Source organism: Notothenia rossii, assembly GCF_949606895.1.
Source record: "Notothenia rossii genome assembly, chromosome: 7".
Lineage (NCBI taxonomy): Eukaryota > Metazoa > Chordata > Actinopteri > Perciformes > Nototheniidae > Notothenia > Notothenia rossii.
Genome location: NC_136905.1, coordinates 75392655 through 75403835, shown reverse-complemented (window position 1 = coordinate 75403835; position 11181 = coordinate 75392655). Strand labels below are relative to the sequence as shown.

Below are 11181 nucleotides of genomic sequence, written 5' to 3'. Positions count from 1 at the left end.
AGTCTCTCTCACACACACACACACACACACACACACACACACACACACACACACACACACACACACACACACACACACACACACACACACACACACACACACGCACGCACGCACGCACGCACGCACACACACACACACACACACACACACACACACACACACACACACACACACACACACACGCCCCAGACACGTGCACAGGAGGACCTACAATTTCCACACTTTTGTTAGCCCCGAGTCGACAGTGCATTTACAACCCGAACCACCTTGTATGTAATGTAAATGTGTAGGGGGGGTACAGTGGGTGGTCATTGAAAATGTGTTCTGATCATAGACTGTATGATACATGTTCTTCACAGAAAATGAGCCAAGGCCATTGAGTGTGGGTTCGAACAAATGATTTATCATATCATTTTTATTTAGCTAAATAATGAAAAAGGGTCCCACAGATCCGAATACCATACAAGGGTTAAACGTCCATGAAGAAACTAAAACATGACACACAGGAATGCATTCTATTTTATTTAACGTCACCGTTTCTGTCTCTCTCCGCCCTCTGATTGGACGACGTGTGTTTACGTAGCAACCATCCGGAAGATGTCGCTCAGGCCAGTCCTAAAAAACTTCCGCCTTAACTTGTAAAGAAAACATAGCAGCTAAAAGGCAATCGACGGCGTAACCAACCCATTTAAGAAGTCAGACCAAAGGTAGATACAAGTTCACATCTGACACACACATACCGACTTACACATGTCCTTTAGTAGTTGGTTGACTCGTGTTTAGCTCAGCAGCAAATACAAATGTCCAATTTAGTGAGGCTAGCAACGTAAGCTACGCTGTTGACGGCTAGCTGTTCGCTACCATCGATCTGGTCGGCCATAGGCCTCAAATGGGTGTCTTTACAGCTAGATCAAGATAAATCGCTCGCTTTACCAAGACAATTATCCTTCTGAGAATTGGTTTTGAACGTCTGTTGCCGTAAATAAAACGTCAAAGATCAGTTAAAGGTAGATCAGCTACTTTGTTAGCTATGTCTAGTTAGCCGCCTAGCTGTTACCTGGGACTGAATGTATCCAGCTTGCTAGTCCCTTTAGCCTGCCAGTTAGCCAACCATCGGGTCAAAGAACACTAGTCATATTATTGTTTATCTTACTGGAAACATTAAACATAGCAAAATTACTTAATAAGCCACCCAAATACATAAATGCTAACACTAAACTGGTTAACGTTAGCTAATTATTGTCTTACTGTAGTATGTCTTACTGTGATGTCTTAATGTAGTTTATGTCTTACTGTAGTATGTCTTATGTCTAACTGTAGTATATGTCTTATGTCTTACTGTAGTATATGTCTTATGTCTTACTGTAGTATGTCTTATGTCTAACTGTAGTATGTCTTATGTCTAACTGTAGTATATGGCTTACTATCTTACTGTAGTATAATGTCTTACTGTAGTGTATTTCTTACTGTAGTTGTATATGTCTTATGTCTTACTGTAATATATATCTATATTTCTGTTGATGTAGTATATTGGTCTTTTATAAACATTCAAATTCATCCAGAATATTTTATATTGTATATTATGTGATATATGTCTCTTTTACTGTAAATATGTATATATGTGCTGTTTGTCAGGTTTTATTATCTATCTACATAGCTAATAACAAAAAAACTAAGCTGCACTGCCAACTCTTTGTCAGCACTGTTTTCTTGCTCTTTAAATTAAGAAATACATTTTAAATAATTCATATCGAAGTGGAATTTATTTGTAAGGGCTCATAATTTTTTTCATAATTTTTAAAATGACTGCACATTTATTATTGCTGTTGTTGCACATTGCCTTTGCTTTCACCGGCAGGTAACACATGCATAGCTGAGCCACTTCCCTCCTTTATGTTAAAACATACCGCCAAGTTATCTCTTCCTGTTGTTTGTGGATTACTTATCGTAGTAGAGCCTATGTCATTTAAGATATACAGTACTGGTTGCTATATATTAATATCACTGCATATGTTGTCTGATAAGTATGAAGAAAATGCAGTAGAGCAATGCCAAAGATAAGTTTTTAGATGAATGTCATGGTTTGTCCACCAGAGAGTGTCGACAAGTTTACATTTTAACTGTAAAATGTTCTGCAGCATCCATTCAATACCATTTCCTTTTCATAAAGCTTTCCCAAATGTCACATCTTCATACCTCAATGCGAGGAATCATTGGAACCATGATTTAATTAGGCAACATGAGGCTGTGACTGAATGAATGTAAGATAGATCTGAAACACTGCATTTTAAATTGACACTCCAGCAGAAACTGTTTACATCATGGCTAGTATCTGAGCCATTTAATCAAAGGAGGCTCAGCGATACAGTTGATCAGATCATTGCATTCCCAACTGTTACCTACGTTCTCAATGTTTTACCATATAGACAAAATACATCTCTGAAGGCCTTGAAATTGTCAACCCATGCTTAATCAGCTTTGAATTTCCTTCCTCCAGACGCTTGTTTCTCTGGAGCTTGTGTGGCTTTCAGAGTGTGTGTGAGTGGGTGAGTGTATGTGTGAGTGTGTGTGTGAGCTGCAGATTCCCCCTCACCTTTTCACCAAGAGCCGCTCCTCCCTGGAGGATGACAATGGAGGAGATGAAGAATGAAGCGGAGACAAACTCCATGGTATCCATGACACTGTATGCAGTGATGTACCCCGTTTTCAACGAGGTAAAACTATACAAAAAATATATATATACACAGTCATCAAAGTTTAGGCAAAGTGTAAATGTACGAAAAACAAGTGCCATTAAACAACAAATGCTAAAACACACTGTATAATGTTAAAGTGGTATAACTAAACTTCCAGTTTGCAAAACTATTTCCAAGAAATGGGTCTTCTCAGATGCTCGGAGACGCAGCTAAAGCCAAATGGTTCCAGAGTTGCTTTGATAATGACTGTTTTCTATTTTGTTTTTCTTTAGCTCGAGAGGATCAACCTATCAGCAGCCCAGACGCTCAGAGCGGCCTTCATAAAGGTACAACTATGCCTGAATCAGATGACCTAAATGATAAAAACACAATATTATCACTCCCATGACCTTTCAATACTCCATGTCACACATGTTCTTACAAACATTAGATAAATGTCCTTCCCTAAGGACATGTGTACACTGTGGCCACACTTTAACTTCCCAGTTTGAGGATGACATAACAACATAGCCAACCAAGATGTTTCCTGGTGCAAATTTTTGTTTATGTAAATTAATTGAAAAATACCTACGCATGAAGTAGACAACTCCAGCCAACAAGAGCTGCTTTTTCCTGTGTAATGTGTAAATTGCCAGTGTTTTCAGATTAGTAAAATCACAGTTTTTTACACCGATGTATTGATTTCCATCACTAGAGCCACTGACTCTATTTGTTGTGATAACATGTGATCATGATTGCTGAGACATTATTATAAATGGACCCAATGGACTAGGGATACCCAGTGGCATTTTAAATGAATGATCTATCTGAGTAAAATATATTGATTTGGTTTTCTTTATAGCACCTTTTATAATAAATAATATAGTCAATTATTATTAATGTAGGGTTCATTCATTATTCATAATGCTTGTGCATCTCCTACATTAATTGATTCATATTCAGTGTTTACTCATGTGCCCTCAATATAAAATCAAAGGTTATTTAAACTAAGAAAGTAGTCTTGTTCATCTCTTCTTTTTATTTTTTTAATACACTGCTGTGATTGCACCGGAACATTAAAAGCTCAGTTGCCATGGATCACCTCTGTAGCAGTGTACCGCTGCGAGCAAAGATAAAGTAATAATGAAGGAGAAGTAGCTTTGCCGTTATCCAGACCAAAGGGAGATGTGATCACCTTACAGCTGTTTCACTATGACATTTGTGGGTCTTTTGTTCACTTGTCTCAGTGATTGCTCTCTCTTCTGCTCTCACTGCTTCCTGGCTGCTGTAACTCAAGGCTGAATTATTCAGGAGAAGGGCTTTTGTGCGTCAGTCTAAACTGCTCACCGCGGACCTCTGACATTCAATAAAGTTCTGCCACTGTTCTCCGCAGATCAAAGCCTCTTCTTGCTTTTGTTAAAGACAAACTGCGCTGTGAGTTATTTTATTCACTTCTCATCCTCACCCTGCTCGCCTACATTTCCTTTTGTCAGGCGGAGAGGGAGAACCCTGGCCTGACCCAGGACATCATAATGAAGATTTTGGAGAAAAAGAATGTCCAGATCAACTTCACAGAATCCCTACTGCGAATGGCAGCGGATGATGTGGAAGGTGAGCATATGAGAGAAGAATGTACTATGATAGAAACTGTCTTTAGTGAATCTGAAAACCAGGTTTGTAGGCGTATCCATCCTATCAAGCTGTTCTCTTCTGTACTGACTTAAGGGGCCCAGTTTTATAAATCATTGAGTGTCTTGGAACGTGTTGCTGAACTTCCTTTTTATTTTCTGCAGAGTTCATGATTGACCGGCCCGAGCAGGAGTTTCTGGACCTAAATGATAAGGCCAGAGCTTTGAAACACATCCTCAGCAAAATACCCGATGAGATCAATGACAGAGTACGCTTCCTACAGACTATCAAGTGAGAACGCACACACACACACACACACACACACACACACACACACACACACACACACACACACACACACACACACACACACACACACACACACACACACACACACACACACACACACACACACACACACACACACACACACACACACACACACACACACACACACACACACACACACACACACACACACACACACACACACACACACACACACACACACACACACACACACACACACACACACACACACCATGCTGCTCAAGTGTCCACTGTCAAACTAAAGATATTCATCAGGTTGATTGAGTTTGTCTTTTTTAATTTAATCAACTCATCAGTGTCTGCCTCCCTTTTGTATTCTGCAACCACAGTAAATCAAATGAGCCTCCAACAAATATAGATTGATACAGAATACTTTGGTAGATGAAAACATTTTGACACTTTTAAAAAGTTATTCAATATTTTTTTTTTTTAACAAATGTCATCTTTTGGAATTTACAACAATCTGGAGTAATTGTTAATATTTGGATCACACAAGAAAAAAAACGAAGTTTAGTTAATTTAATCTAATCCTATGCAGCTGCCATCTAATTCTAGAAATAGTATAATATTATTCAAATAAGTTTATCCCAATCTTTAACTGCAACATACAGAAATACTAGTCTTTAAAGAGAGCGAATACTCATGCAAGATGTTTATTTGAAATTCTACTTTGCAAAATATGAATAAAGCTGTGAAGTATTGGGTGCAGCCCTACTTTGCATGACCTTGCATTAGAAAAACAGCTGGTGGATGGTGAGGACTGTACAAAGAACACAATGCTGCCTCTTTTTTTTTTTTACTGTCACTGTCTGTTTCGTCTAACTCCTGTGAAACCTGGTTATGAAATCCTCTGAAATCCTCACTTGTGTTGCTGTTGGTTTCCTACAGAGACATAGCCAGCGCCATTAAAGAGCTCCTGGACACAGTCAACAACGTCATTAAGAAATATCAGTACCAGAATCGCAGAGTGAGTACCAGAGAAAAACAACAGACCTGTGTACGATTCTCATGTTCCTTTTTCCCTTTTTATTAATCATGTTTCTTTTCTTATTTGTTTAGGCTCTTGAGCACCAGAAAAAGGAGTTTGTGAAATACTCCAAAAGCTTCAGCGACACCCTCAAAACATACTTCAAAGACGGAAAGTACGTTTAAACCATCATTTTAAACCATCACCTCATATTTGAAAGTTGGGTTATCAGTGATTCTTTTCAGACATGAATGCTTTCAATGGCTTATTTAAGATGATGTTTTTTACATTAGTGAGTTGATTTGATCACTTTTTGCATTCTTAATAATGACCCAGTGAAAGCAAGACTCTAGGAAGTCAATGCCAATAAGTAATCCAGGTTTCTTCAAAGCGTAACAGTCAGGCCAAGTGTTTTACTCTCTGCGCTAAAATAAGCTAACCAGCAGGAGGAGGTAGCTTCATGTTTAGCAAACAAACATCAAGAGTAGTTATCATCTCATCTCTTTTCTACATAAAAAAGCAATACGCGTAATTCCCAAAAGGTTAAACTATTCAGTTGGAGTAAGATTTCTTATGTAGGACGTAATTACTTTTATACTGATAGAGCTTCAAAGATGAATCAATTTATCTTTTTTTTGGTCAACTTTTATATCATCCATCTGCTTTAGGTAATCTTTTAGGGAGAAAAAGGAAAAAATCCACTTTCTCTTCTTCTCTGGGACTCTACATTTAAAAGCTTATTCTTACAACATTTGAGGATGTTATCTTGAGCGTCGGGAAACACTTCACCACCTTTTTTGACTTTATTCCGACAATGTACAAACCATTAAACAATTAACCAAGAGAATAATTAACAGATTACTCTACTACAATGAAAATAATCGACATTTAAAAGGAAATAAAACGAAAGAAGCTGACAGCGCTTGTCATCGTCGTGTTGATGTCATTTGGACATACTCAACATTATTAGTTTAGAGAGCACCTGCGAGCTTCTTCTCATGTTACCCTTCTTTGTTTCCAGGGCGATAAATGTCTTCATCAGTGCAAACCGGCTCATCCACCAAACCAACCTCATACTGCAGACCTTCAAAACCGTGGCCTAGCCCCTCCCACAGCACAGAGGTCCCCCTGTCCTGGGGGGGGAGCGACTTTGCGAGGATGGAGGAAGCTTGAAGAGCGCCTGACCCATATATGTAAATTAGAAAGAGTTGATTTTAGGGTTGGGGGTCGATTCCATTGGGAGTCGAAATTCTAGATTCCAGTTCAAGAGACTGAAAAGTGCCATTTGTTTTTTTTCAATGAAGATTTTCCAGTCTTGAAATGGAACTGAATGGGCCCAAAGTCTTGGTTGATTGATTTTATTTGGACAGTTTTAATTTATAACCCTGGTCTTGTTGGGAGTAGGTGAGGCGAGGTGTTTATTAAAGACTAATTGCCATTTTTTTTTTTTTCTAATATATTCATGTTGATCATTTTACTTTTAGCTTTTCAAATCATGGCTACACATCTCGGACGACGTTCAGTAAGGGGTGTGGCTCAGTCGTCTATACATGGATTTCTCCTCTTGGCTCATATTTGTGTCATTTTGCCATTGTCTATACGCGCAGGATCTAGCTGCGGAGAGAGGAGAGGCAGCAGTTTTTTTTGGACATTTGAGAGGCAGACTTAGATTTAGTTTCTCTTTTATTATCAGAAGACAGAAAGCCAAATGACTTCCAGCACAGTGTGCGCCTTACCAAGTCCTGTAACATTCCCTCCTCTCAGTGTAATGAAGTGGAGCCAGTCCCTGCTGTTGGGGGATGTAGAGAGAGACATGACAGTTCTGTATTTAACTGATATCTGGTTGCAAATGTTCAATAAATAGTTTCCAAATGATGATGCTTTTTTAAATGTGTCCGAGTCCAATATGTGTGAGGTGAGAGACACTTCTTTGATCAAATGGTTCGGTGAGTCATAACATGCTTTGCAAAGATCTTCAGAACAGTTTTAAATGTTGGGCTGCTTTTCAAAGGTTGCTGAGTATTTATGTTTTAGTACATCCAATGCTCAGCTTTGTGACTGCAATGTGATGGAAGTCTATGAGGCATGAACTAATACAAGAAGTGTTTTGAATTTGCAGTTTGACTGAGACTAACTCTTACATGAGCCAAAAATCATCCTCCTTCATTAGGAACCAACAGCTGAAAAGTTATCTAGAATAACTTCTGAAGTAACCTTGTTAAATATCTCAGTCTAAAGAGTTTTATTATGTAAACCATGCCTGTTATCGCCAAGGCCTTTTCTGCTTGATTTGATTAGCGTGCACATCCTCACCAGCAGATGCTTCCTAACTGTCGGGTCATTTCCTCGATAAGACTTTTGTTTTCAGCTAAAAGACAGCTTTAGTTGCTGAGGTCACTTGGAAAATATCATGTTCAGCGTTGCCTGGAAACAACAAAGCAGCAAACCATGAACCTGCAGAGAGACTGAGAGGCTCCAGAAGATCTCTGTTCAAGAAAAGGAGGGGTATTATTTTTGACTGTAATAATCCTGGTGTTTTTTTTGTTGAAATTGGCTGTTTAAACGGGTAAAGGAAGTATTAAGATCCTTTATATTTATAGACGGAGCAAGTATACAGTGGTGCAATTTAAACAAGTATATTTACTCAAGTACTGTACTTAAGTATCACTTTGAGCTATAATACAATTTTTTGTTTTACTTCACTACATGTCAGAGGAAAATATTGTACTTTTACTTCATTTACTTTACATTTCTTGGTTGCTACATGATGTGATTATTTGATCTCATCAACAAATAAAAACATTAGAACCACTTATATGTACAGTGGAGGAAAAAAGTATTTAGTCAGCCACCAATTGTGCAAGTTCTCCCACTTAAAAAGATGAAAGAGGCCTGTAATTTTCTTCCTAGGTATACCTCAACTATGAGAGACAGAATGAGAAAAAAAAATCCAGAAAATCACATTGTCTGATTTTTAATGAATTAATTGGTAAATTCCTTGTTAAAATAAGTATTTGGTCACCTACAAACAAACGAGATTTCTGGCTCTCACAGACCTGTACCTTCTTCTTTAAGAGCCTCCTCTGTCCTCCACTTGTTAACTGTATTAATGGCACCTGTTTGAACTCGTTATCAGTATAAAAGACACCTGTCCACAACCTCAAACAGTCACACTCCAAACTCCACTATGGCCAAGACCAAAGAGCTGTCAAAGGACACCAGAAACAAAATTGTAGACCTGCACCAGGCTGGGAAGACTGAATCTGCAATAGGTAAGCAGCTTGGTGTGAAGAAATCAACTGTGGGAGCAATTATTAGAAAATGGACCGAGTCAATGACCTGCAGAGAGCTGGGACCAAAGTAACAAAGGCTACCATCAGTAGCACACTACGCCGCAAGGGACTCAAATCCTGCAGTGCCATACGTGTCCCCCTGCTTAAGCCAGTAAATGTCCAGGCCCATCTGAAGTTTGCTAGAGAGCATTTAGATGATCCAGAAGAGGATTGGGAGAATGTCATATGGTCAGATGAAACCAAAATAGAACTTTTTGGTAAAAACTCAACTAGACGTGTTTGGAGGAGAAAGAATGCTGAGTTGCACCCAAAGAACACCATACCTACTGTGAAACATGGGGGTGGAAACATACTTTGGGGCTGTTTTTCTGCAAAGGGACCAGGACGACTGATCCGTGTAAAGGAAAGAATGAATGGGGCCATGTATCGTGAGATTTTGAGTGACAACCTCCTTCCATCAGCAAGGGCATTGAAGATGAAACGTGGCTGGGTCTTTCAGCATGACAATGATCCCAAACACACCGCCCGGGCAACAAAGGAGTGGCTTCGTAAGAAGCATTTCAAGGTCCTGGAGTGGCCTAGCCAGTCTCCAGATCTCAACCCCATAGAAAATCTTTGGAGGGAGTTGAAAGTACGTGTTGCACAGCGACAGCCCCAAAACATCACTGCTCTAGAGGAGATCTGCATGGAGGAATGGGCCAAAATACCAGCAACAGTGTGTGAAAACCTTGTGAAGATTTACAGAAAACGTTTGACCTCTGTCATTGCCAACAAAGGGTATAACAAAGTATTGAGATGAACTTTTGTCATTGACCAAATACTTATCTTCCACCATAATTTGCAAATACATTCTTTAAAAATCAGACTGTGATTTTCTGGATTTCTTTTTCTCCTTTTGTCTCTCATAGTTGAGGTATACCTAGGATGAAAATTACAGGCCTCTCTCATCTTTTTAAGTGGGAGAACCTGCACAATTGGTGGCTGACTAAATACTTTTTTTGCCCCACTGTATTTGTTAGTGATGAAAAACATTCTATAAAATTACAAGACTTTGAAAAGAGCCTTTCTGCCCTTCGAAAACGCATACTTTTGATTATTTAAGTACATTTTCTTGATAATACTTCTGTACTTTTACTTGTAATGGAGTATTCTTAGACTGTGGTTTATAGGCTACTACATTGACCTATAAAAGGGCTTGCCCCTTACAGTGTTTAGTAAATAATCTGAGTAGCCTACTTCTTCCAACAATGGGACACCATAAACCATTTGTTTAGTATTACCAATATGTCCTGAATTATCGCAAAGTAATACAACTCAAGGCAGAAGGATGGTCAATATAAATCATTAGTCAAAACAGGGCCACATTTGTATTGAATTATAAAAGGTATATTTCGCAGATTAACCCCGCCCCCTTAAAAAAAAACGGCTCTTTTGAACGGCTCTCTCAAAGGAACGGAGCCATAAGATCGGCTCCCTTCAAAGAGCCATAATTCCCATCACTAGTAGCTCGCCAAGCAAATCCAAAATGTAAAAAATACAGAAAAAACGAAAGAAATGTAATTAAAAGAATCTACCCTATGCATAAATGAAACCTCAATCATAGCGAACTCTATCTACTTACTCAGGGCCGATTTTAGAGTACGTGGGGGCCCTAGGCAAACATTCACTGGGGGCCCCTCGAACCATTTCAATGTGAACTATAGGACAGTAAAAAAAGAAAAAAAAGTTTAAAGGGGAGTGATTAGTAACATATGCATAGATAAAAAGAAAGAATGCTAACTAGGTAACATAAGATACGAATAAACCATTTTAAATGATTTGTTATTGGTTGTGATAATATTCCAAAGATGTTTGGATTATTGAAAAGTATACAGCTCTCTTTCATATGAGTGTTGAGAGCTGTATCCATAAATTCATTTTGTGCTCAAAGTGCACCAGATTGATGCTTTTAATTTCAACATTTAAAAGAAAATCTTCCCGGGGCTGCATGCCCCCGGACCCCCCTAGAGGAGGTGAGGTCCACCCCCAAATACAGCAGGTTAAAATAATTAAATTGAATACATTTTATTTTAGTAAACACTGAAAACGGGTCCCACAGACCCAAACAGCACACAAAGGTTAAAGGTAAGCATATACTGTAATAACGTTAAAATGTTGTAAATATATACACTGCAAAAAACAAAAAAAAGAAGAGTAAAAGTAGCTCACAACTTGTTTTATTTTTTGAAAGTAGCTCTCATCCTAAAAAAGGTTGAACACCCCTGCTGTAGGGTAAAAAGAACAGCGT

General features: G+C 38.7%; 1 protein-coding gene across 1 annotated transcript; it reads left to right on the top strand.

The window, feature by feature from the left end:
• Nucleotides 1-546: 546 nt before the first annotated feature.
• Nucleotides 547-7491, top strand: LOC307045939 (programmed cell death protein 10). The gene is made up of 8 exons (XM_079691994.1): nt 547-707; nt 2498-2714; nt 2969-3022; nt 4169-4286; nt 4469-4595; nt 5523-5601; nt 5694-5776; nt 6623-7491. The coding sequence occupies exons 2-8, from the start codon at nt 2625-2627 to the stop codon at nt 6702-6704; spliced, it is 633 nt and encodes a 210-aa protein (XP_079548120.1). The 5' UTR covers nt 547-707; nt 2498-2624; the 3' UTR covers nt 6705-7491.
• Nucleotides 7492-11181: the final 3690 nt, after the last annotated feature.

Bases quoted from the DNA above. Each gene is read 5' to 3' on its own strand.
- LOC307045939 (XM_079691994.1), top strand. From the start codon at position 2,625: ATGACAATGGAGGAGATGAAGAATGAAGCGGAGACAAACTCCATGGTA. The intron at 2,715-2,968 runs GTAAAACTATAC...GTTTTTCTTTAG, and splicing joins TGTACCCCGTTTTCAACGAG to CTCGAGAGGATCAACCTATC. The intron at 5,602-5,693 runs GTGAGTACCAGA...TTATTTGTTTAG, and splicing joins ATCAGTACCAGAATCGCAGA to GCTCTTGAGCACCAGAAAAA.